The 27,569-nt window shown below is 35.5% G+C and overlaps 1 protein-coding gene across 3 annotated transcripts in view; it reads left to right on the top strand.

Moving 5' to 3' along the window:
- nsd2 (nuclear receptor binding SET domain protein 2) overlaps positions 1-27,569 on the top strand; it is a 139,669-nt gene that overhangs the window by 90,216 nt on the left and 21,884 nt on the right. For all 3 annotated transcript variants that reach the window (XR_005633412.1, XM_039751741.1, XM_039751742.1), the window contains exons 12-14: positions 2,429-2,555; positions 16,392-16,592; positions 21,036-21,215. Coding sequence is in view for 2 of the 3 variants with exons in the window: in XM_039751741.1 (XP_039607675.1) it covers positions 2,429-2,555; positions 16,392-16,592; positions 21,036-21,215 (508 nt within the window). In the remaining variant the exon portion in view is untranslated. The remainder of the gene's footprint in view (positions 1-2,428; positions 2,556-16,391; positions 16,593-21,035; positions 21,216-27,569) is intronic.

Here is a 27,569-nt window from a genome sequence, read left to right as displayed (position 1 = left end):
ATAGCTGGAGGAACATTTTACAACTAATTAGGTTAATTGGCAACATGATTGGGTATAAAAACATCTTGAAGAAGCAGAGTCTCTGAGAAGAAAACAAAGGCAGAGGTTCACCAATCAGCAAAAAACTACATCTACAAATTGTGGAACCATTTTAATATAATGTTCCTCATTGTAAAATTGCGAAGAATGAATATCTCGTCATCTGCATTACATAATATCAAAAGATTTGAGAATCTAAAGAAATCTCTGTGCACACAGGACAAGACTGAACATAAATATTGGATACACGCGATCTTCAGGCCCTCAGTCTGCACTGCATTAAAAACAGGCTTGATTCTGTCATCGAAATCACTGCAGGAACACTTCCAGAAATCCTTGTCTGTAAACACAATTTGCAGTGCCATCCAAAAATGCAGGTTAAAGCTCTGTCATGTAAGTAGCCATATGTGAACATGATCCAGAAACATCAGTCTTTTCTGGGCCAAAGCTTGTTTAAAATGACTGAGGCAAAATGGTAAACTGTTCTGTGGTCAGACAAATCAAAGTTTAACATACTTTTTGGAAAACCTGGAAGTTGTGTCATCCAGAGTAATGGGGAGAGGGACCATCTGGCTTGTTTATCGGAGCTCATTTCAAAAGCCTGCATCTCTGATGGCATGGAAGTGCATTATTGCCTATGAAATTGGCAGCTTGCACCATCAATACTGAAAGGTGTATATATGGGTTTTAGAGCATCATGTGCTCCCATCCAGACAATATCTTGTTCAGAGAAGGCCTTGCATATTTCAGCAAGACAATGCTAAACCACATATTGCATCTATTAGAACAACATGGCTTCGTAGTACAAGAGTATGGGTGCTGAATTGACCTGCCTGCAGTCCAGACCAATTGAAAGCATGAAATGAAAAATACGACAAACAAGACAAAGGACTGTTGAGCAGCTAGAATCCTATATCGGACAATAATGGGACAACATTCCTCTCCCAAAAGTCGAGCAACTGATCTCCTCAGTTCCTAGATGTTTACAGACTGTTAAAAGAAGTGGGAATGCTACACAGTGGTAAACATAACCTTGCCCCAACTTATTTCGAGAGAGGTTACTACTGTCAAATTCACAATGAATTTATTCTTAGTGGTAAATTTTCTCATTTTAAACATTTGATATGTTTTCTATGTTCTGTTGTGAATAAAAATATTGGTTTATGAGATTTGTAAATGCTTCTTACGACAAGGAAAACTGGCATGTTATTTTTCTCCACATTCATGAGAACCTTTAAGACACCGCAGTTTTCACAATGCTAAATACCTTTTCTTATGACATTTTTATGGAATATACTTTTCACTTTTTTTTGCCTTCAACTGTTCTGCCACTAAGTAAACAATTATATGTATATTAAGCATTTAGGAAAGTCATCCTTTAGAGTACTGAGGGAAACTCTAAAATCCTTCTAGTCCTGCACTAAAGAGATTTTGGTATTTTCCAGATTTTAAGGACAACCTCTGTTATACTGGTAAGCACAGTACAAAACAAAGGCATTGATAGTGCATCTTTTATCCTCCGTTCAGCAAAGTCAGTTATTAAATATGTAAGACATTGGTGGTAGATGTTTTATTCATATAATAAACTTGTTTAAGTGTTGGTTGGCTGCAGCTGCCGTCATGACTTTGAACTTGGAACCTTTGAACCGTCAGTAGTCGTGAAATGGGTGAAGTGGGAAAATGAGGCACCATCTCTTGCCTGATGTGTCAAATGTGAAAGTGCCTATATTTCAAACAAAGTGCAGAATGTGTAGTGATCTTCCATAAATAAATGTAATGTAAAAATGGTATGTCTGTCGGTCCCTGAGACTTGCTCCCTTGTCCCTCTGCCACCACTCCTCAGCCTTACTCAGGAGCCCTCATGGAGCGATTGGTCGCTTCTGCTCTCAGATCACTCCGTAGGAGTCACCCGACTGTTTTAGTACTTACTTTGTTCTCTTAATGGTCCACCTTATGTACCACCTGCCTTCTTTCCACATTGCACTCATTCCAACCCACTTATGGCAGACATTTTTTATTTTTTATTCACTCGCTTTCCTTCTAATCTCTGTCATCTTTCTATATATTTCTCTCTGTTCTGCTCTGGCTCCCTTTATACTGCAACTGGGCACCGTTGCTTCTCCCCTATGAACGGAAATGTTAATTAATGCCTGCAGAGCACACCAAGTTTATTTATTTAAAACTCTGCATTACCACAGGCCCCTAACGCATCTTATCACAAAATCCCGTATTGTAAATATCTCTGTAAGACGAACAATGCTCAAACAAGATGAACAGATAATTAAAATGGCAGTTATTTTGATCTTTTTTTTTTTTTTACGTCTTCAGTTACCAATAAATTGACTATACCTGAAATGAAGGCATGTTCTTAAATGATTTTTCTTCATAGGTTTGTGAAGGTCCAGGTGAATTGTTGCTGCTTTGTGAAGGACCATGTTGCAGTTCTTTTCATTTGAATTGCTTGGGACTGATTGAAAAACCAGAAGGAAAATTTCTTTGCAAAGATTGTACTTCAGGTAAGTTTCTTGACATGAAGCACTAGATAGATGTAGATAGAAATATATATATATAATATGTAATCTGTTATGGACCCAAAACAGGTAAATGGCTTACATAGTAAGTTAGATTAATAACATCAAAGCATGATTGTCTGGGCAATGAGGACACAACCCAGTAAGAGGCAGGTGTAAAGTACATAGTGCTTTTTTTTCTAACTCAAAATCAGTGCGCAGTGCAGGTTGTCCAAAACTGTGAATTGTATTAGGTGTAATCAATCAATAGAAACAAAGTTTCATTGGCTTCTATTTTATAAAAAATGCGCTCCAAGTCCAGTGTCTTTCTCCTTAGTTTGCCATGCTTATTTGTATGTGCACTCAAGGGTGTTTTTTTTTTTTTTTTTTTTTTTTTTTGCACCTGAGATTTTTGTTTATTGTTGTGTATTCTTGTTTATTGCTTGAGGACTCGGAGAATAAGCTTTTCATTGTACAGAGTACATATGACATGGTTAATCTTGAGGTTCATCCCTTTGGTTCTTGTAGTTGGGTTGAGACATTGGCAGCAGTCCCTGGCTACAACATCCGTCTTGACCTTTGGTGTCTTTTGGAATACTCGATACTGGGCCTCCATATACCCTGATCAACATCTACAGGATCCCTAGGAGTCCATGTAAATGCCCCACCACCACAATCCCCCGACCCCCACCCCAATAATATTTAATGGGGGATGATCCATCATTTGGGCACTTTTCCCCTCATTCTTGTACAGGGCTGTTGCTTGCTTGTCTCCTCACCACCATGCTGGCTTTCATTCCTGATTCTTTCTTTCTTGACCTTTTTGGTTTCCTTTTTGTCCTCCACTCTAACCTACTCCGGCTCCTGCTAAATTTATCTTGAATGCAGGTACCATAATTATGCCCTAGAGAGTCAATTAAAAATTGGCCCAAAGGATCTGTCCTTCACATGCAAATGTGATTTATCCAGTCTCTTCATCAGCCCACTTTGGAGCTGTTCACCTTTACCACTACATGTACCTATACCCAATGAGCCCGAGTGCACACTTCTGTTTTTACCACAGACCCATAATGTGCTGTACCTCACAATGCTACTTTACTTTAGGATGGAACTACAAAGTCCAAACTCTAAAAATATAAGCCTTGGTGCTGAAAAATGCTAAGTCGGAGGAGCCCAATTCTGTAATAGATGGCAGTCTTTGACATCTAGCCTCCTCTTGCCAAAGATGTCAACAGTGCAACTCACACAATACAAAGCAACATAAAGGAATTTTGTTTTGGTGGAGGTTTTTCATTGAAAAGAATACTGGATTTATAGTACTGCTTATGGAGGAACAGCCGATTTATTGATTTACCTGATGGAGCTTCTGTACTTAAGCTTAGACAAAAAACACTGCATTCCAAGACAACATATATAAAAACCGGCTCAGTGACTTCTGTTTGTATCATGTAATTGCCCCAAGACTGGTCTTTAAAGTTTTTTTGTAATCTTGGATATACACAATCATGATGGCAACCCCAAGCACTTGTCCACGCCATTCTTCCATCACTTGTGTAAACTACTCTACAAACACCTTTCTAGTGGCCTAATTTATGCTCAGGATGGTTTTTTGACTGTGCACTTGCTAGGTGATCTTCAAGCCCCATTTCTGAGTTTGTGCAGCGATATCTGCTCTAATACTTAGCAACTTAATTTTAAAAGAATGCAGTGTTGTTACTTGGGTTGTTGAAGTGGATACTGTATTGTGGTCATAATTTAAGTGTACAAATCATTCTTAACACTCACTTGGGCACTTAGGTAGTTCCAGTTTGTAGATTTGTGGTTTTCTCTGTATCGTATTTATCATTTATTGTTAGGCATTGAATACTAAGCTGCACAATAAACATTTATTGCTATGTTAATTTCTTAAAGCTAATTTTTATATTTCATAGTAGAACCACTCCTAATATGACTAATCATTCTAACAGATTTCAGTTTGTTGACATAATGTCATTTGTTGCCTTTCATATCCTGTACAGTATGAATGCTATCTTGTGTTTGACAAAGGAGGATATGGCTACATATTGCATAAAACATGCCTTAGGTGCATGTTTTTTTTTTTGTTTTGTTTTTTAAACAAAAATCTGTCACTTCATTTTTAGTTTAGTTTCAGCTTTTGTTCTATGGACTTTTGACCTTTTTATTTTAGTTTTTATTTTTGGTGAGTTATAAGAGAATGATGTCAATTTAGTTTTAAAAACAAAAATGGATATTGAAATTGGAAAATACACACTGGACCTATAAAGCAAAGATTTTAAAGAATTGCAGGGATGCTCATAGAAGACTCATTTGATACTGTTTGTTCTCTTGCCATCTATAAAGAGAGTTGCTTTCTAAATGTATAATATAAATTGTGTCTCACTTGCATTGTAGCACTGTCCATCTGTTCATGAGGAGCTGTTCAGTGCTTGACAAAGTATAAATACCTAGTGCTGTCAAAGTAAACAGCTATTCTTTGAAGTCTGGTAATTCACATAACCTCCTGGATATTCAGGACATGTCAGCACATCTTTCTCTTTTTTTTTTTGATCAACTAAGGTGACCAGACAGCAACTTTCTGCAAAGGCAAAAATGGTTTATTGACCAAAGAAGTCTTATTTTATCACCTTTGTTAGGTTGTGCTTTTTAGCATAACACAGCCATTTAACCACTATATTTTTTTATTTTTTTTAATTCTTTTGCGTTTTTAAATTTGTTGGGTTCTTTCTCTTTGAGTTCCATGAACTCAACTACTCTGCCATCAGTTAAGAACATTAATTTGTTCCTGTCATTGCCATATTAAGTACTCTTGGACAGGTCCATCCCTTGAACAACCTGTTTTTTGCCATGTGTGCTTGTTAACAAATATATTCGATCTAGGCAGGTCATAGCAGACAAGCTTGTTAGGTTACATAGCCATGTAATACATAGCGATTAATGAAAAACCAATGTTCCTTCAAAGGACTTGGTCATCATTAGCAATAATTTTGTTTCATTACCCGGTGAGCACCACTTACTACTATGGAGTATTTCAGCTTTTTATGCATTACAGTAAACACTTAAATACCACTTTAATATTGATTTTTCTGTTTAATTTATTCAGACACAAACCATGTACTCGTTCTTTGAACTGAATGTACTGTATGGTGCCAATAACTGAGTTTAAAAAAAAAAATGCATCTTAACTGGATATTTTTTTCAGTATCATATAAAACTATTAATAATCATTTTAAAGTTGATATAAAAATTAATACAAAACACAATTATGGGAATGCATAAATGACTACCCACTAGAAATGTATTTAATTTTTTTTTTTTGTAAGTACTGTTTTATATCCATCCACCCATTCATTATTCAACGGATTCTAACCCAGCAGCATCAAATACATTGCAGAAATCAAATCCAATCAATCAATTACTAATAAATAATAGTAATAATGTAATAATAAACTAATATAAGAATAGGGGAATGAAAAATTGTATCACCAAAGAAAGGCATTTAGCCACCTTTTGTTTCAAAGTAAATGAATAAATAAAAAGATGAAAGAATGATAGCTTGTGGTAAACATAACTTTTTTTTTTTAATCAGAGCTCTCTGGGTGTAATTTAGGATGGCTCAGCATTAATCATGATCTCCATATCATAATCCAACAAACCCCCCAGTTCAGGTTATTTAATGAGGATTGGCATGGCAGGGTTTTTTTCTAGTTTGTACACAAAGCTACCTTTCTTACTATGCAGTCTTTAAACCAGTTACACATTGCAAAGAAAAACAGAATGGTATTTTTGAATATTCTAATTGTTACTAACTTGGCTAGCTTTGTAGTGGATCTAATACATCCTAAACCATAGTCTCTGGAGGTCCTTAATTCATCTGCTTGAGTTGAGAACAGCCACTAGAACAGAAACTAGGGCGCTTCACTTGCCAACCCCACGCGTTTGGTTTTCCGGATAGACACACTTTAAGATTTTTTTTTCTTTGAATTGTTGCTATTTCATTAGTTTCACTTTTATTTCAGAATTTCTATAAAAACAACAATATTTGTTATCTTTCAAGTCCAAATATGCTGAATCTTTTAAATGAGGTCAGTGAGACTTGTGTTTAATGACTTTGTACCATAATTCAGGATAGGTTTCTCAGTTTGGAATTTCAGCACAGACAAAACGATCTATAGCAGTTAATTTTTTTTGTAAAGTAACCAATAAATGCATGTGAGGTAAACCTCGTTTTTGAAATTCTCTGACTTAAACTTCAAAGCCTTGCAATATTTACATACTTCTGACATATCACCTATGTCCATATATTCGATCTCTATTCGCCTTTTCGTTATTTCTCCGAGTAATAATTTCTCTTTGTTTGTGCTAATGCGATGTTTATTTTTTTTTTTGTTTTGACACTTTTTTTTTTCTGCTTTCATATTCTGCATCTTGCTCTGCAAGTGTATCATGGCTTTTTTTTTTTTTTTTTGGGATTCTTTTGAATTCCACAATGTTCATTATCTCTAACCTACTCTGCATGTGTTTGGCCCCCTTGTTTTTTAACCTCTTTATGATGTTTTACTTTTTTTTTGTACTCTTTTATTTCTGACCTCGCTTTTGTCCTGCTTTTTTTTTTTTTTTTTCTTCAATGACACCTGGTCCGTGGTGATTATTTTCCCTTTTTCGAGTAAAAATTTCTGTTTACGATCTTTTTTTTTTATATATATACTTTCTAATTTTCTTACTTTCATATTCTTTAACTTTCTCCACATGTGTATCGTGCCTTTTTTTTTTTTTTTTTTTTTTTTGAGCCTTTTGAATTCCACTGCTTTCATACTCTCTAACCTGCTCAGCATGTGTATAGCGCCAGCGTTTGTGAACGTCTTTATGAAGTTCTACTGTCTTAATTCTGAGCCAGATTGAATGTAATTTTTTTTTCAATTCCACTTTTTCTGGGCTAATGATTACTTTGCTTATTTTCTGAATTTGCACCTAGATTATTCTTTTTCTTTTACTCTCAAATGCTTTTGAGTCTCTTTTCTCCAAGCTGCTTTCTTCTTCACTTAGTCGTCGACATTTCGTTTATAACATACTAGCAAAATACCCGCACTTCGCAGCGGCGAAGTACTGCCTTAAAATTTTTAAGAAGAAAAGTAAATATTTTTAAACTCTGGAAAAATATACCAATAATTATTTGTTAAGGATCTCTTTGTATACCACATTGTCAGTTCGGCCCTCCGGTTGTAATATGACCAAGCTGTGCGTTGAGCTTACTCTTGAGCATGCAACGTGCAGTTGGCCATGTGAAAAGCAATCTTGCCTCAAATCTCACAGCTTGGATTGCTGCAGTCATAATCAGTTTGAGTTTCATGGTTTATTTCAATTACGACAGCATTTGCAGGACTTGTTGTGTTGAAGTGACATTCCGCATCGGTCAAGCATATAACCGTTTTCATCTAACTTCGCATCCAGCTTTTGAGAGTTTAAACATTCATAAACATCAAAGTGTCCACTACTCAAATCAGTAGTCACCTGTGAATCTAAGATCTTTAAGAGATGTTGGTGGTTGTTCAAAGGTGTAAAATATTTGGCCATTTCGGTACACTTGAAAGCAAAAACCGAACAATTCAGCGGCAGCCATCAACACACATGCAGAACCATAGGTGAAGGGCTTAAGCATTTCACTCTTCTAGTGCTCCTGTGTAGTCTAATTATCTCCTGTACCGTCATCAGTCCACACCTCGAACCTGTCCCAGTCTTTCAATACATAAGACCCAATGTTCCTCCGGATATCAAGAGCAAAATATGTAACACAGAGAATGGAAAAGGCAGGCAGCATCTCCGGGCATGGAAACAACTCAGCAAGTGACAGATCTTTGATCGATGGTGATCACCTCGATAGACATGTTAATAGGGGTAAGGTTGGAACAATAAAGGAAATGTGTACCTGAACAATGTAAAGTAAGTCTAAAATACCTACACAATAACTATAATTGTAATAAATGAACACTAAAACAGCAGAGAAGCCGTGGATTTAATAAAAAGGCTGCAGTTATTAGCAGGGAGATGTAAATCCCGTGGCGAAGCACGGAAGGGAATGAAGAGACTGGAGCAACGGACGGCCTTATATATGCAGGGAGCCAACAACATGGGAGGTATTGGGATGGGGGACCCAACGCCGCCTTACACGGCGACTGAGCTGCAGGCTATGGACGTATATATGTACGTAAGTAGGATTCAGTTAGCGTTGGGAACCCGCGTACCAAATTTCTTGAAGATGGGCCCATAAGTAAAAAAGACCATTGGAAAGTTCAATATTTTGGTCGACAGTGGCATCATACCACCGAAATAAGTACGTACATTGGTTTCGGTTAGCGCAGGGAAGTCGCCTTCCAAATTTCATGAAGATGGGGCCATAAATAAGAAAGTTTAACATGGCGGACGTTGTCAACCGTTATGACCGTTACGCGTAGACTTTCGAAATGAAACCTGCTTAACTTTTGTGAGTAAGGTGTAAGGAATGAGTCTGCCCAATTTCAGCCTTCTACCTACACGGGAAGTTGGAGAATTAGTGATGAGTGAGTGAGTCAGTGAGGGCTTTGCCTTTTATTAGTCTAGATTGTCCTTATACATTTTATATGCGCTGAGATCCCTGGATCTGTGTGTGCTCAAGGCCTTACACTCACACGACTGAGTGTTTTGTTGCCCGTGGTCTTATTTGGTATTGGTTGTAAGTAGGGCGTGTCTTACAAGAATGTTCTACATCCCCGCGAGACGGTCATGGGTCAATCTCTTGGCACAAAGTCTCATATTTCAGGTCTCCGCAAGATACTCCGTGACCAATCTTTCGTCTTGTGGGTCTTTTAAGTGTCTTCCGTCATCTTCATGTGAAGATCACGTCTCATCTCCCGTCTTTCTCTCCCAGAATTTTTTTTTTAATAATAGAGAGATATCTAGTCACCCAGCTTTGCTTTGCCATTTTTCACAAACCAAAGAAATTCAAAATAACTGTCAAACTTGGCACGAATAACATTTGCAGTGGGTGGGTATAACAAAAAACAAAGTCACTTAAATATCAGTTTTCAATAGATTTACTAATGGGTCTTCCATACCAAGTTTTAATAAGTGATTTTTGAGAGGAAGGTCATTGTGTCTTCCCTTCTTTGTAATCTCTCTGGCATGTATACTAATACTACAAAATTTTTAACAATTTTTATCTAATTGTGCCATTAGATAGAATATTGTAGTGTAGCAGTACAACGGTTTAAAGAAATCACTAAAATCACACATGAGAGCAAGCAATTTCTAATATATCCTTTTAATTCTTACAATTGTAAGTGCTGACGTAACAATAGGCTTCATGGCAATAACTCCTGGAAAAATTGGAACTTAAGGTCAAAGCTATACTGTATTATGTAATAATTAATATAATTTAAGACTACAAAATGTCAACAAAGGTTCAGAAGCAACGTCTTTTATGACCAGTTAACTTTGTGAGTTGGAATGTTAAAGGTCTCAATCAAGAATTAGAGAGAAAGTGTTCTCTTACCTAAAAGGTCTAAACACTAAAATAGTATTTTTACAGGAGACCTACTTATTAGGCAAGAATCATTTTTGGTTGCACAGAGATTGGAGTGGCCAAATATGCAACTCCAGCCATACAAAGAAAACTAGATGTGTGAGAATTCTTATACATAAAACAATTTCATTTGTAATATCAGATGTAGTATCTGATTCTGAAGGGTAATATATGATCATCATGGGTAATTTATTTAAATGTAAAGTGATAAATATCTATGCACCCAATGTAGTTAATTGGACTTCACATTAGGAATGGATGCAAATATGTTTTGGATGAACACTCATAAAATTATAATGGCTGGAGACTTTAATTGTATTTTAAACTAGCAGAGTAGTGTGTTAAAGAAGCAATGAAAAAGAAAAGGAAACATTTTGAAAATAACGTAACATGATTGTCAATGTAATTGTTTTGTCACTGTTGTGAGTGATGAGTGTTGTTGTCATATATATATATATATATATTTACACACACACATAAACACATATATATATATATATATATATATATATATACATACACACACACATATATAAACATATATATACATATACATACATATCTACATATATACACACACAGCTATTTCAGATCAGTGCAATACCTGCTTGTTAAAACGGATAACTCCCGCTCTTACGTGCAAGTCTGCGTGGATATTATGAACTATCGTATTTGTTCAAGTTCTATTTAAATTTTAAATAGAAGGAATTTTTATTTAGTCGACAGAAATATCTTTGGTAGGAATGGTAAAAACAGACAGGAATATTATTCGTGAATAAATCAACTCAAACCTTAAACAACTTATAATATTTTGCTCTCCATAAAAATTTATCCTGTCTAAATTATACAAGTTAGAAATAAAGTAAACGTTAAAAGAACAAACATTCACATTTCTTTACTCTTATGTAATTTTATATAAAAATAAACTTAGATTTTAAATATCCCAAAAGATTTTGCTCTCCATAAAAATATATCCTGTCAAAATGATACAAATTCAAATATGAACATGCTGCATAACAAAACCTAGAAATATAAATAAAATGTGTTCCTTTCAGCAATAACAAATCAAATCATTCAGTTGTCTTTGCTCATATGTCATTTTAGAGCTGGACGCCTGGCATCTTTTTTTGGCCACAGGTTCGTTTATGTTTGGTGTGAGGTTCTGTGTTGTGGAGATTCTCAGGATGGATTGCAGGTGCTCATCAGTGAGGCGACTCCTGTGTGCTGTTTTGTTAGTCACTGAGAAGAGCTTCTCACACAGATATGTGCTACCAAACATGCACAAGGTTCGAGCCGCATGTAGACGGACTTTTTGTTCTTCAAAGTCACCAAAGCGCCGTGCAAACTCAGTGCGCCAGTTTATCAGCAAAGTGCGATTTGGGAACACCGTAGTGACGACTTGGTTTAACATTACTTGGCAACAGGGAAAGTGGGGCAAGGTGCACTGGTGCATTTGTGTCTCCCATAAAAGCAGCTTCACTTGAAATCACTTTGTGATTGTGCACGGGTTAAAACGTCCGCTGAAGTGTCAGATTCTTATTTAATTATGCTGCTTTCTGTATCTTCTGCATTGCATTCAGGTTAACCTGATGTTTTGTCTCATAGTGCCGCCTTAGATTAAATTCTGTAATTACAGCCACATTAGCTCCACAAATGAGACACACGGGTTCAGTAAACATATACTCAGCCTCCCATCGGTTTTAAAGGCTCTATTTTCAGAATCAACTTTTCTCTTCAGCATCGTGTGAGCTAGCTTCGCAATAACTTGATTAACTCGGTAAGTGTTGGCAAGGCAGCTGAAGCGCTGCATTATGGGATCTGTAGTTTATTGTGTTACCAGCGCTTCATATACCCGGCTTTAATAACAATAATACAGTATATAAAATGATCTCGGGCCGGATATAATTACACCGGGCGGATGTGGCCCGCCCTTGAGTTTGACACATATGGACTAAATAGAACTTGAAAAGATATATTTTTTCAAATGTGATCGCAATTCAGATAGAGTTGACGCAAGACTACAGCCTGCATGCCTCAATAAGTCATCCTCCCTCGCTCTTACTTTTTACCGCTCATCTAATGAATACACTGAGTATGGCTTTACCAAAACAATCATTGATGGCGAATAAAGTATCCATTATTCGAGTATGTAGATCGGGATATACATATATATATATATACCCGCGTATGCAGCGAGAAGTAGTGTGTTAAAAAGCTAGAAAAGAAAAGGGAACATTTTAAAAATAACGTAACATGACTGTCAATATACAGTATTTGTTTTGTGAGTGTTACTGAGTGTTGCTGTCATCAAGGATTTGATTATCATTATTTCTTTCAATCAGGTTCGTATTTGTAGGATGTGTTGTGTTCAAGTTACATTCCGTGTTTGTCAATCGCTGTAAAGATGACAGGTTTCATTCATCGATTCGTTTCTTACTGCATCAATAAACAGCTCGTCTTCTTCTTTATCTGAGACCTGACACACTGCATGCACGGGTTTTTTACACTGTCTTCCTTTAGCGGACATTGACTTTTTCCAACGTGTGCTTTGTTTTGGATTTATGAATATGCTTGTATGTATCAAACGCTTCATATTTTTGCTGCCTTTTCAATTGTGTAATTCGGTTTTGTTCAGCTCTTTGGAACTGTTGCTTTTATCTGTGCACTGCGCCAGTTCACGTGAGCCGCTCGGTGTACATGCATCGAAGTTTCCCAGCTGTGCTGGTGCCATCTCGTGCTATGTCCATGGCTGTATTTAATGTTACCTTAGTCCTGGCACTTAAAACTTTCTCTCGCAGTTTCGCTGAGTTTGTACCAAACACCACCCTGACCATCTCATCTTCCTCTGCATAAGCACAGTCCTTAACCCGTGAATATTTAGTGGAGTTTGCTATTGGATTGCCGCTGACGGACGGCCTTATATGGGCAGGCACTAAATTACAAACGCCAGCGCAGCCTGTCTATGAACTTAATTTAAAGTGTAGGTTTACATCGTGCTTTGTTTCAAGTAGCAGAACTCATGAATATGGTTGTATATGTCACTCGCTCGCTTCTTATTTTTCGCTGCCTTCTCAATTATATAATGCATGTTTTCTTCAGCGCTTTTTTTTTTAGGTCTTCCTGGTTTTCTATGTACTGCGTGATTACGTGGGAGGGGTGATGATGTCACACGAAACTCCGCCCCCACGGCGTTGAAGCTCATCTCCATTACAGTAAATGGAGAAAACTGCTTCCAGTTATGACCATTACACGTAGAATTTCGATATAAAACCTGCCCAACTTTTGTAAGGAAGCTGTAAGTAATGAACCTGCCAAATTTCAGCCATCCACCCACACGGGAAGTTGGAGAATTAGTGATGAGTCAGTGAGTGAGTGAGTGAGTGAGGGCTTTGCCTTTTATTAGTATAGATTCAGACATGGATAGGTCTCCTGCCAAAGGGGTGATGACATCTAACACTGCAAAAACAATTACACAGTTTTGATCACAACTTATCAGACCCTTGGAAATTTCTAGAGCATATTCCTTCTTCTCACCAGTAATTACCAACACAGACAGAGACAAAATCGTTGACCATAAAAATTGAATGCACACACTTAAAGACTACTATAAATCCTTATATTCTACTCGGTTTAAAAAAGACAAGACGCAACCTAGTGCACTTTTGGATGCATTACAGGTATCACAAATAGATAGTGCAGAGGTATTGGATAAACCCCTGGCAATCTCAGAATTGCTAGATGATATAAACTCGCTTCAGAGTGGGAAAGCTGCAGGCCCTGATGGCTACTGTGTCGAATTTTACCAAAAAAATTCAGTTAAGATAGCTCCCATTTTATTAGCAACATTTACTGACTCCAGATACAATAAAATTCTACCTCAAACTTTTTGCTAAGTATTAATTACCATCTTTCCTAAGAAAAATAAGGACTTATTACAAAGTGCATCATATAGACCAATCTCACTTCTGAATAATGTTAAGATAATCTGCAGAGACTACACACATTTTGCCTCACCTTTTTGATCAGGCTATTTATGTAGCTGTTCAGTTACTTAAATCATAATCCAGATATTTTCATGGGTCTATCACAAGATAGGAGGGTTTTATGATAGTTAAAATGTTTCCTACCATCTCTGACAGATTTAATAAACTGCTAGTCTTACCTAAAATTAGATGCTTTTCTTGTAACTTACTATATCAGCTTACATTATATGACCCTTAACAATATGTACTCTATTGCATGATAAAGCATGATATATGGTATTATTTACTTGCAGACTACAAAACAACTCTTCATAATACATTTGTCCATTTCAGAGAGGCTAATGTTGCATTCACATGCTTACAAGACAAGTTGGTAACTCTCAGAAGAACACTTTAGAAAACAGTGCTGAATTAATTAGCCAAATTTTGATGTAACCACTTGCTGTTTTCAGTAATATAATAGGAAATGGCCGGGCCAGCTGGAAATGACATTGCTGTGGTCTAGCTATGTTTGCAGAGATGGATACACAATGGTTTACTTTTGGTGTGGACAAAGTAAAAAATTTAACACTGACTAGAAGTGAATATGAATGCAGCTGGGAAAGTGAGACATAAGAAGGGGTGACTCGGAAAGTTTCCATAGCACATGAACACAGCATAACTGGACAACTTTCAGTTGTAATGAAGGATGGAGATAAGGGTCTTAATGGTATCCCATCCCGACTTGTGTCTGCATTCTGAAAGGAGTTATGTCCATAATATGTATACTTTGTGATTCTAGTGTAAATGTAATATAAAGTTGTTTTTTTTTCCTCTCCTTCTCCAGAATTAAAAATATACATATATACTGTCTTTAACAGAGTAAAGTACAGTACATTGCCATTCTCACAATTACCTTGATTAGTATGAAGGGCATTCATTTTGTACAGAGGTTGTACTGCATTTCCTGTCTTGACTATTTATAGCTCTTATAACAAAAGGCCTTTGTATCATAATACTGATAATGAATGCATTATGATCAAGTTCTTACTTTTTTATATCCTAATATATTGTCCATGTACAAAAAAGTTCTTAGTTCTTAAATTACATATGGTGGAGATTAAAAAGCTAGAGGAAACCTACAAAAACACAGAAGACAATTAGCAGTGCTTTATAGTGTTTTTAGGGTTCTTTTTGTTTTTATTTTAATTCTGTTTACATCTAAGTTCAAATGGCTTACCATTCTCATTTTGAAACATATTTTCTTTGTAGTTGGCTATTTTATAACATTTTCCCTGATGCTTCATATTAACAAAATTCAGTTCAGCTCTGTTTAATATTCACTTTCACATACTCATGCGGAACACATGATGCAAGTGGGCAAGCATTTCAGAATTGTGGAAATAACACACAATTGACTGATTCTACCATTTGCAGCTCTTGAAAAGAGAACCATCTACAGAATTAAATAAAAAAAAAAAAACACAACTTTTGTATATTTTGTCAATTTAAATACACATCACAAACTACAGCATCTGAGTAAGGAATCAGTGCAGGACAATGGTACCTAATTAAACAGGGAGGGTAGTTAATATCAATAATTAAGGGTATTAAGCAGCCTGAAATGAAAGGGGTATCGGATGACCTAACGAAATGATTGCAAAATCATTTCTCTTAAATTTGAGACCAAAACAAGACATACCAGGAGAACTTACTCTTTCTTCATAAATTTACATGCAAAATTAAAAAGAAAATTGCACAGATTTGCTTGACTAACATAGTAAAGTTAAAAACTTTTAAAATATTTGACTGTCATTTAGAGTTGATTGGGTGTATATTAGCGACCAATGTCAGGGGTTGTGTATCCTTACCATAGAGCATAGTGTATTTTAATTCAGTTAATAACAGGATTCTAATATCTTTGCACTCCGGATGATGTTTAAGGTTGCAAAAGGAAAGGTTCTTTGGTTGTAGTGGATTTTGGGTGTGTTAGTTTGTAAATGCAGTACAAGTTGTTTATTTTGTACATTTCCATAAAATTCAGTCTTCCTCATTTTCAGTTCACTGAAATATAGTAAATTATGAGTTTTCCCAGATGCTTAAAACCTGTGACTTATTGCAACTATTAATTGGTTTATTGAGCCTTTTTTAGCTACTTCACTTAGTTATGCATAACATTTTACTTTTGTACTGTAAATAATAAATGCAGGTTTCTTGGGGTGGCAGTATGCACTTTATGAATGTCATTGTAACACATGTCCTGAAGATAAAGCACTGACCTTTATTTTGTGAATTTTGTTACAGGAATTCATTTTTGCTTTGCTTGCAAAAAGACAGAAGGTCAGGTGAAGCGCTGCATGGTATTTCAGTGTGGTAAATTCTACCATGAAGATTGTGTGAGGAAATATTCTCTATCAGTTTTTGAGAACAAGGGCTTCCGCTGCCCCTTGCACTCCTGCCTCAGCTGCTACGTCAGCAGACCTTTAAGACTGAAGGCCACAAAAGGTAAAAGTTATTTTTTTTTTTGTATTAATGTTTGCCATTAAGTTGTAAGATATTTATTTCATAAATAAATACTACAAAGAAAAAATATTTTAGTTTAAAATGGAATTTCTCTGAATTACTTAGAGCTTTGTGTGCCTCAATTACATCAAAAGTACAATTTAAACTTTTTTATAAAATTTGCATGATATATGTTTTGGGAAAGGTTTATGAAAGTTTTTAAAAGCAAGCTTTTTTCTTAAATCTTGTTTTTACAATTTTCTTTCAGCCTTGTAAAAGAAGGTGAAATAACTACCGTGATTATAGTACATTTAATTAGTTAAATCAATCACAAATGTTTATACATTATCAGTTATTTGAAGAAACCCTTTTAAAAATAAAGGCATTTTTACGTTTTAACAATAAGTAACATCGTTGTACTGAGTAGTTTAAAAATGATTGTCAAACATGTGATAGATTTGTCATTTGGAAGCTGCAAATCCAATATATCCATATTATTTAATAACGATATGTAGTTTAATTTCCCAATGCTTTGAGTCATCAGAATTGCATTTTGAACTCAAACTTGACAGTTTGAGAAAATTAAGGTATTTGACATGTGATTTATTTAGGGCTGCAACTAATGATTTTGATAACTGATTTAAGCTGTTTTCGTTTAATCAGAATTTAAAAATAAAAAATTTTTTTTTTGCATTTCTCCCATGACATGAGCAATAGTTAATTATAACTCTTCTAACTACAATATATAACAAATGAGTAAAAAAGATATGCAGTGTGAAAAAAGTACAATGAACTTAGTCTTTTTTGCAGTAAAACACAACCAATTTAGTTATGTTACTTAAATTGTTCCAGCAGTAGCTTTAAAAACAAATTCTTACATTGCTTCCCCAGTGTTACCAGGGATGTAAAATAGTTCTACAGGAGTTTTCAACTGCAGTGCAAAAATGTAAGCACGTCCACATGTCCTTGGCTAAGGCTGGCTGGTTTTTTTTGGTAGTTATGTTGCCTGCAACTGAAAAGAGACTCTCAGGTAGTATTGAGGTAGCAGGGATACATAGGTAGGTCTTTGCAAGACCGGATAGAAGATGGTATCTAGATTCATTATTCTTCCATCAACGTAATGGATTTTTTACTTGAGTAGTTTTGTTTTTGTCAAGAGTATGTCAGGATCTCATTACTTAAAGCCTGTCCATAGATTTCTTCAACTTCCACATCTCTATTATCTTAACTGCTGCTTCTGGAGTCAAGTAAAGTGACAACCATTGTAGATCTAGCAGCTGTATTACTGGTGGAGGTACTAATGGCACACATTTCATCTTACTGATGCTGTTGGTGATCCACTTCCCTTTTCACTTCATGTGCCTGTGTTTGTACTTTAGCTTGCATATGAAACACTTGCTCAGGTGTCAAACTTCAGTTTTCTAAACCTTGGATCCAGTGCAGTAGCGAGGATTACTGTGTCTGTTCCAGAGTCTAAAAATGTGACCTCCTTCCCCCATCATCTGTAGGAGTGACTCGGAAAGCGTGCACTGCATTTCACTGAAATATACCATCCTTTATGGATTTCATGTGCCCTGTTACAAGTGGGGGTATTGAAGAAATTGTAGCATATTTCTCCTCAGTGGCACATTCAAAAGTTTTAAGAGAAGTGGAAAGCTCTTCAAGCAGGCTCCATTGCTCAGCTTTTAAGTCAAGGTACTATACTTCTTGACTTTCTGTGAGACAGTAGGGTCAGACAGTGTTGCATTTTGTGCGTACATCCTGTATAAGTTTGTGCTCGGGTGTTTCCATCTGTAGTTTTTCTTTCAGCTTGTTCACTTTTTTAAAATGCTCCACCAGGCAGCAAAGTGCTCCAATAGCTTTTGGAAGGCCTGGATGTTTTACTCCAGAATTAATTACCAAGTGCAAGGTGTGGCCAGTGCAGTGTATAGAGGACTATCTGTGCATCTCTTCTAAGATGTTTGCTGCAGCCGCAATATTGGCACCATTATCCTGCACAATGACAACAATTTTCCTGGAAGGAATTTCAAATCTGCATACAACCTCTTCTAACCAGTTAACCATACAGGGGGTCCTCGGGTTACGACACAGTTCCCTTCTTACAACAGTAATGTAACCCGAATTTTGGTGTAAGTCAAAACACACTCTAGCCTAAGTCATTTACCTATCTTAACACATTTGCAAAATCATAATCTAGAACATAAAAACACAAAATCTAAGTCTGAGAAAAAAGAAAAGGACATAACTAGATTGGAAGTTTGCTGTTGGTAGCTTTAATGCAAGTCTTCACTTATTGAAATGTTTCCTGATATTTCTGCTTTGTCATTTTATTAAAATGTGCCCTTGAAGGCAGAGTGAAACCTGGATTTAGCATGCAAATCATTTCTTTAAATCCATCATCCTCCATATGGAGCGTGGTCTTGTCGGTTACCAGCATATTTAGGACACAGTAAGCCGGTCAACTGCTTGCAGTGCTGACTATGGGCCAGTTTTCCTTAAAATGTATTCTGACATGTTAAGATGTTTTCTGCTGAAATTAGAATACCATACAAGTCTTGAAAATAAAGTATTTTTACCTCTTGCCATGCAGTAGATGTGTTGTAATTTTTCTTTTATTTTAAAAATTATATTAGCTTTTTTTTTTTTTAGCAGAGTTGTAACATTTGTTACTTTCTAAACCATGTTTTATCTTCTCTCTTCTTGTAGTTGTCAATGTTCTACAGTGTATGTGTTCTATTGTTGTTCCTAAACCTTTTTTGATAAATTCTTCCCAGTTTCTAAGTGAGTTTGTTTCGCCAAAGAGGGCACCCGATTGTGCTTGTTAGGAGGACATCAATGAATTGAAAAAAGGCAAAACTTGGTTGCAGCACCATAAGTGCTGAGAAGCACTGGTATAACGAAGGCAATGTAAGCCGAATGCATTAAGAATTAGCCACATGGAGCAGACTATATCTTGGCTAGCCGTATTCCATTTTATAAACTTTCATCTTTGCCCTGCATCTGGATGGTTTTTCGCTGTGGATTTGTGCACATTTGGCTATCTTGTGCTTATAAGGTAGGCGCAAGGAGCAACACTACAGACAACCGCTCCTTCAATGATTAGATGTTTTCATGTCTAGCTTGTGCACAGTTGACATGCACAGGGCAGCACGGTTATACAATTCTGGATGCGGGTTAAGTTGCTGATGCAATGGTCCGCAAGAAAGGACTGTGATGAAAGTTACATCGTGTGCACTGTACCGTACCCACACTTGAAAACATTGCATGGCTTCGGCAGTTCACTGGCTCGAGAAATGAGCCATTTTAAGTTAGATCACATTGCTGTTAACACCGAGTGTGTATGCATAGAAACGTAAAATATATTTTGATACAAAGACAAATATTTGACTGACTGCTAAATACGATCTATATGTATCTGTTGCGACTTACCCATAAATTCGACTTTAACAACAGACTTGGAAATGGATCTTGTTGGTATGCTGGGGATTGCCTGTATTTAAAAGTCTTTTAAGGTCGCTTTGACACTCGCAAAGTATAATAAAACCAAGTCAATGCCAGTAGCACAAAAGCTTCAACCATCCAAATTATCCATTATTACTATTCCATTGTTAACAAATGTATGTAATTAGTGCAAGCCCAAAAACGGCAGATTTACACAGTTTGGGGAAAAAAACAGGTGTGGAGCAGAGGAGAAACTCTAGAATGGTATCGGATCCACTAAGAGAAGTTTTAAAGCGTCCTAATAAACAGTGGGAAGTCACCTTGCCATGTGTTTCCTTTCCAGGTGGTAATGCATAACAGTTGTACTCTTGTGCCATGCCAATTCTTCATTGCATATTTTACAGCCATCCATTTTTTTTTTTTGTAATGTTTTAACACCGTGTTCCCATACTTCAGACGTTTTAGGTTGCAGTTTTGGACTTTCATATGTTTCTGTCTTCGCCTTTTTGAAATTCACTGCTCCCAAACGTGATGAAGTAACGTGAAGCATGTGATCTCACCTATCCAACTATTCAACAATGAAAGTTTATGGCAACTGATTTAATAACAAAATTTGATCAATTTTTGTCGATTAGTTGTTCTATGCCCTACAAAATACAGAATGAGTCAATTTTTCCCTTATTTCTGTTCAGGTTTAATGAAACACTTTTGATTAGGCATGGCACATTCAGAATGCTTTTAGTGTTTGTTTTAACTCTTTGATCTTGGAATTGTTAAAGAAATGTAATATAACAATATGTTTAATGAATGTTAAATATGAACTCTCCCAGTAATGTAATGTATGCTTCATAAAAGACAACAGCAAATCTTTCTGAAGACTAGTATAATATTTAATGTTGGAGAAAACACCCTTCCTAGTCAAAATTAAAAATAGCTCATGTAAGTTTTATGGAAAGAAATCGCTATTTATCAACCATTTCTAAATGTTCTAATACTTTCCTTAAGGTAAATTGATGAGATGTGTACGTTGTCCTGTTGCGTATCACACTGGAGATGCCTGTATTGCAGCTGGATGTGAGGTTTTGTCATATAACTCTATTATATGCACCAACCATTTCAAATCCAAGAAAGGCTATAGTCACCATGCACATGTCAACGTCAGCTGGTGCTTTGTGTGTTCAAAAGGTAAGAAATGGATTGAGTGGTTAAATATAAATTCAGGTCTTTGTTTTTATGAATGCAATTTTCCTTTTGTATGCACAGTATAGTGTGCTATGGAACAAATTTCTCTGTTTTCTAATTTTACTTTTTTTTTTTTTTAATAAATTATTAATGCTTCATGTAATCTTAAAGTATGGTAATTTTTCCAAGTCAATCCTGTGTGCAAATTTCTATTTTTTTATGTGTGACTGTATATTCTCATGCTGGAAAACTCCTTTTCAATTGTTCAAATAAAGGAATGACAAGACAGCTGATTGTTCCTGAAACATGTTGGTTGGTAATTGTGCCCCCAAAAATAAATTGTACTGAAAGTCATTTGCTGTAGCTTCTATAATTATGCCAGACATTTGAAGACACTTTTATTCAAGCATTGTGCAGTATCAACAAGCTAATACCTACAGAAGCGTATTATTAAGGCCACACAGAAGAAAAAGTGTATGTCGAGAATGAAGTGAACATGCCGACTTTATTCTTGACATTTATATCGAGATTAAAGTGGAAATGGCGAGAATGTGGAAATGTCAAGAATAAAGTTGACATGTCAACTTTATTCTCGACCTACACTTTTTTTTTTTCTTCTTCTTCACTGAGTCCGTAATATGCTTCCGTAGATACCACCAGAAAAGTCCCTTTTGATCTGTGCCAAGATGTCGGAGGAAGAAAGTGATTTTTAAAATTTAGAAGTGAAGCTTAACATCTTTCCTTTAAACCCTTAATGTTACTATACATCAGTTTTTGTGCTGTAGGATAACAAGTTTGCTAACCCAAACTGAAAGGAAAAAAAACAGTGAAAGTCTTTGTTAAGCCTGATCAATTATTGGTTTTGAAAAAGAAGTGAATTCAAAAAGTTGTTAGATTTTCATTAACCCCTGTGTTTTGGGAAGGTGAATAGTACAAATTACAAAAAAATAAGAATGACTTGCATTATAGACCAAAAAGGAAGAACAAGACACAGATTGGATAAAACAGGACACTAATTCTGTGTTATATATTTGGGTTCTTTAGAAGCTTTTTTGTTTTTCTGAAATGGTTTACTTAGTGTAAGAGTATCCTAAACTATTGCTTAAGAGTTATAATTTATTTTAAAACAAACAAAATAGTTGAACAGTTCTGAAGCTTTTATGTGTATCCACTGTCCACTAAATTGCTGTTTTGCTTTAATGTGGTTTCAGCTGAAGAATTTTAATCATAATGGGGAGTGTTCTTGTCTTGCCTGTGACATGTAGTTTTTGTCTTTAGTGTCCTCGGGCTTTCTCATTCCACCTTTATTAGTGGAAGTTTTGCCATGTTCTCTTTAACTAATTTGTACCTGGGAATATGGCCAGCATTATTCTGATACTTTTTTTCTGTATCATTTTCAGTTTGCTAATTATGAATAATCAGAATGTTCATTACCTAATGCTCAGATTTAAGTTTGAATAGTATTTTGAACCCCAATCATTTATAAGAATCGAACATTTATTAATATAAGAAAAAAACACTAGATTTTAAAGACCCTGTGGCAATAAACAACCAACTTTTATGAATGGAAACATGTTACAAGACATCTATCAAATAAAACATGAATCAAATTTTAAACAAAAAACTAAGTGTAAACAATAAAAGCAAAGCTATGAATTAACTTTATATAGTGAACAACGAGGTTATGTTTCATTTACAAGATTTTGGCTGCAGATGGATAGATAGATGATTTATTAATCCCAAGGGGAAATTCACATAATCCAGCAATAGTATACTGATACAAAAAAAAAAAAAAAACACAATATTAAATTTATGCTTCTCTGGGTTGGGTTCCAAAATTAGATAGCATGGAAAAAAATTAAAAATGTTAATTAACAATATCATATAATTCATAAATAATGCTTTATGTAGTCTACAATAGTAACTTTTATGTTTTTTGGTCACCTTATATCGGCTTCCTGTTGTCACTTCTCAGGGGCCTGGCCAACAGGTCAGGAATATCTCAACCAACCTTCACTCCATCATGCCTTCTGTGCTAGAAGCCATTAATCATCCAACATGGTGCTATGTTTAGTTTTTGTATAATGCCAGTGTGTACATATATAAAACATAACATGTTTTTGCCAACATAAGAAGGCAATTTGCTGCACTGTCCAGATTTCCTGCACCGATTGCAAAAAGGGCACCTAGTGAGAATGAAGCTCCTTTTGGTCACTATAAGCATTGACTTCTCATTTATGCACAAGTTATCTGCAATATCAATATGAGTTCTGAGGTGTTTTTAAATATGCACATTTACAAGGTGATTCTGATTTATAAAATTTTTTTTGGGGCGCACACGCATATTTATTTGCTTAGATTCTAGCAAAGTTTTATAGATGAGGCCTCTGTGTGGAACTTTCCACCCTACCCTTCTCCCATGCAAGTATCTGTCTCGTTTTACAAGGACTCTTTCTCCCTGATAACAGAAAGTCCTCAGAATAAATAAATCAGTTTGGAATCTGCACATATGATGTTCACATCCAATCGACGGTAAAAAAGAAAATTACAGGGAACATAGGTGGTATAATGTAGATGCTCAAAAAGTTTAAGACTTTGGAGTTTCTGGATTTGGGATTCTCAAGCTGCACAAAATGTCTGAAAGATCCACCAAAGCTTGTTTTTATTTTAAGCATATAAATAAAAATGAATAGACACATAAATAAAAATTTGCTATGTTATTCATCTGTTTACATATTTATGCTCTGCAGTATTTAACCTAAACTTTCATGAAAATAGCTTGATTGCAGTGAGGAAACATACTGTACATAAAATATTTTAAAAATGGCACTCTATAGAAATATTTTTTAATATTGTACTGTTATTTCATCATTCATTTCCTGGGTGACTGATTGTACCAAAATGTCAGAATGTGGATTACCTTCCCTGCCAATTAACCAATATAATGTATTACTCTTTTCTGCTCCGTTGCTAATGAACCAAACATTTTACATGTTTGTCGATGTGTGTATTTGCACCAAAATGAATTGACTAGAATGCATATACAGCTCAGAACAAGATGACCGAAATTTGAAAGTAGAGATCTACGGCGCCAGACCAGGATGCCCCTTGTCACCGCTGCTATTTGCTATTTGCAATCGCCATTGAACCACTGACAGTCCACTGTCAAAATGCTTATCAGATAAAGGGGATTATCAGAGACGGACTGGAACAGAAAATTTCTCTATATGCAGATGATATGGTTTTGTATGTATCAGACCCACAAAATACTGTGCCTGCAGTCGTCTTTCAAAAGATCTCTGGTCTCAGAATTAATTTGACTAAAAGTGTGCTCTTTCCAGTGAATTCTCAAGCATACAATATTAGATTGGACAACTTCCCTTTTATTATTGCAGATCAGTTTAAATACCTAGGGGTAATTATCACAAGTAAACATAAAGCTCTTAACAAAATGTCGCCATCTGTATGGAAAAAATTAAGCAAGACTCACATTGGTGGTCAACCCTCCATCTCACTCTAGCTAGAAGAATTAACATTGTTAAGATGACTGTCCTTCCTAAGCTTCTTTTTTTTATTTCAAAACATTCCAATATACATCAATAAATCACTCTTTAAGCAATTAGATTCAACCGTAACCTCATTTATTTGGAACCTAAAACATCCACATATCCAAAGAGGTGACTCTATAAAGACCGAAGACAAAACGTGGCATGGCTCTACCTAACTTTCAGTTTTATTACTGGGCAGCAAACATAAAAGCTATAAAAACCTGGACACACACAGAAATCTTCTTTATATTCCCTGCATCGTGCACCTATAAATGCAAGTTATCGCCAATATACTAATAACCCAATTGTGCTTCACTCACTCAGAATATGGAACCAATGTAGAAAGCATTTTAAGATGGAGAATCTTTTATCTGTGGCACCTCTGCATGAGAACCACCTTTTTCAACCCACATAAACATATGCAGTGCTTAATATCTGGAAAACATTTGGGATTAAATTGCTTAGAGATCTTTATATAGACAACCTCTTTGCATCCTATGAACAATTACATTCCAAATTTAATTTTCCAGCAACACATTTCTTTCACTATCTTCAAATTAAAAACTTTGTTAAACAGAACCTTCCCGCTTTTCCTCATCTCCCACCTTCCTCTATGCTGGAAAAAATATTGCTCAGTTTTGAGGACTCAGACAGAATTTCTGCAGTATACAAAAATATTTTACAGTCCCTACCTTTTAAAGATCCATGAGGACAATGGGAAAAGGATCTCTTACTCAACATATCAGAAAAGGAATGGAAGGTAGCAATGCAGAAAATTCATTCGATCTTCATATGCACACAGCATACAATTATTCAACTCAAAATTATATATCCAGCACATCTGTCTCGCTTGAATTTATCCAAAATGTTTCCAGGGCAAGATCCTACCTGTGAACGCTGTAATCAAGCTACAACCTGACTGGGTCACATGTTTTGGGCCTGTAACAAATTAACATCATTCTGGACAAAAAATTTTTTAAGTGCCTTTCAGACCGCCTTGGTGTGTCAATCCCTCCTAATCCACTAACAGCTGTGTTTGGCGTTCTTCCAGATGGGCTTAAAGTGGAGAAGGACAAACTGTGATTGCCTTCACTACACTATTGGCGCACACACTTATTTTACTAAACTGGAAGAATCTTAACTCTCCTCTTTTAAGTCAGTGGGTAACTAATGTTTTATATTATTTGAAATTGGAAAAAATCTAATTCTCAGTTAGAGGATCTGTGCAGAACTTTTTCAAAACCTGGAAGGATTTAATCAATAGTATTTTAGAATAAGCTCTTAAAGCACTGAGATAGTAGATCCTCTCCCCATTTCTTTTTCTTTTCCATTTATCTAAATCCGCCTAATAATAAACTCATCAATTTATTCATTTTTTACTATTTTTTTATTATTTTTAGTTTTAGCCCATTGGCCATGCTCCATTTCAGGGACGTGGGTTGATTTGTTTTCCTATTTTTTTTTGTAAAAATTGATCTATGCGTATGTAATGATTATAATAATAAAATCAATAAATTAAAAAAAAAATGTAGAGACCTGCCTTCTCAAAGAAACTGACGTAATTCTCTGCATTATGGGAGCACCACCATAACTTATGCTATGACTTCACCATCTTTACAAGTATTCTGTTGAAAGCATTATCAGTTAAGGTGATGCTTGTCCTTATTTATGCCGGATTTGCTAACTCTTCATGTTGATAATTTCCACATTTGGTCCTTTATAAAAGAGCCATAAGCTTATTAGGCAACTTAACAGTACACCTCTTGAAGCCAAATGTGGATGCAAAAAATAATTGCATTCAAGTCAGCCTTTGGAATTTCAGTTGCAAAAAATCTTCCCAGTTCTGATTTTGTTTCCTCTCCTCCCCTCTTTTCTTAAGGTCACTTATGGCAAATGGTTAATGGAGGGTGACAGAATATGGATTTCTGACATATCTTTGGTTATTGCTTTTTAAATCCACAGCTTCATTGTATCTTTCTTGCTTGTTTAAGATTTCATTATTGCTGGGATTCTGGATTACTTCAGTAACCATGTTTAATTCCTCCATACAGATGACTCTCCATTCTTGACAATCTTTTCTATGAAGAATTCTCCCATTATTAGAAGCATGTAGAATCATTATTTTAAAAATCAAAGTCTTAAAAATGTGAAGTAGAAGAATGTATGTAAAAGTTTATGTAAATATCCTAAAATACCATAAATCTTTAAAAATACATAGTTTTATTACTAAGAATTTCACATATATTGTTTCTTCAGATTATATAGCATGTGTTTATAATAAGAGTATTGGTTAAAGGTTTGAAAGATGAAGATATTTCAGTTAAGAATTGATAATGTTGCCTGGATATGATTGGAGCTTTTTTCAAGTAGTTCATGTGAAATGTCTTCAGATATCCTATGGATCTTATAAATAATTATATAATATAACCTGGAAAAACTCTTTAGATAGTGAATTGCTGGAACTGGTGTTCATATAATACAGTATGTATATGCCCACAATCCCAAGGAAAAAGAAAAACAATTAGTCTTTTCATGAATGTTCGGACATTTACACATTTTTTTTTAAGCCATGCTTCTTTCTTGATGAATGCAGTTAAATCGGGCATGTCCTAAAGCTCTCACTGCTGACATGTAAGATTTGCTGGTAGTATAAAAGCTCTGTGATTGTGTGTGAAAGGTTTTTGATGGGTCCCCTCACTACTGTGGTATTTTCTATGATGATTCAAAAAGTATCACTTCTAATTGGTGTGTGTGTTTTGTTTTGTTTTTTTTGTTTGTTTTTTTACAGTAAATGATGAAACAGATAAAG

This window comes from Polypterus senegalus, chromosome 4 (assembly GCF_016835505.1).
Source record: "Polypterus senegalus isolate Bchr_013 chromosome 4, ASM1683550v1, whole genome shotgun sequence".
NCBI lineage: Eukaryota > Metazoa > Chordata > Cladistia > Polypteriformes > Polypteridae > Polypterus > Polypterus senegalus.
The sequence above is the reverse complement of the archived record's forward strand: the minus strand, read 5'-3'. Positions and strand labels throughout refer to the sequence as shown.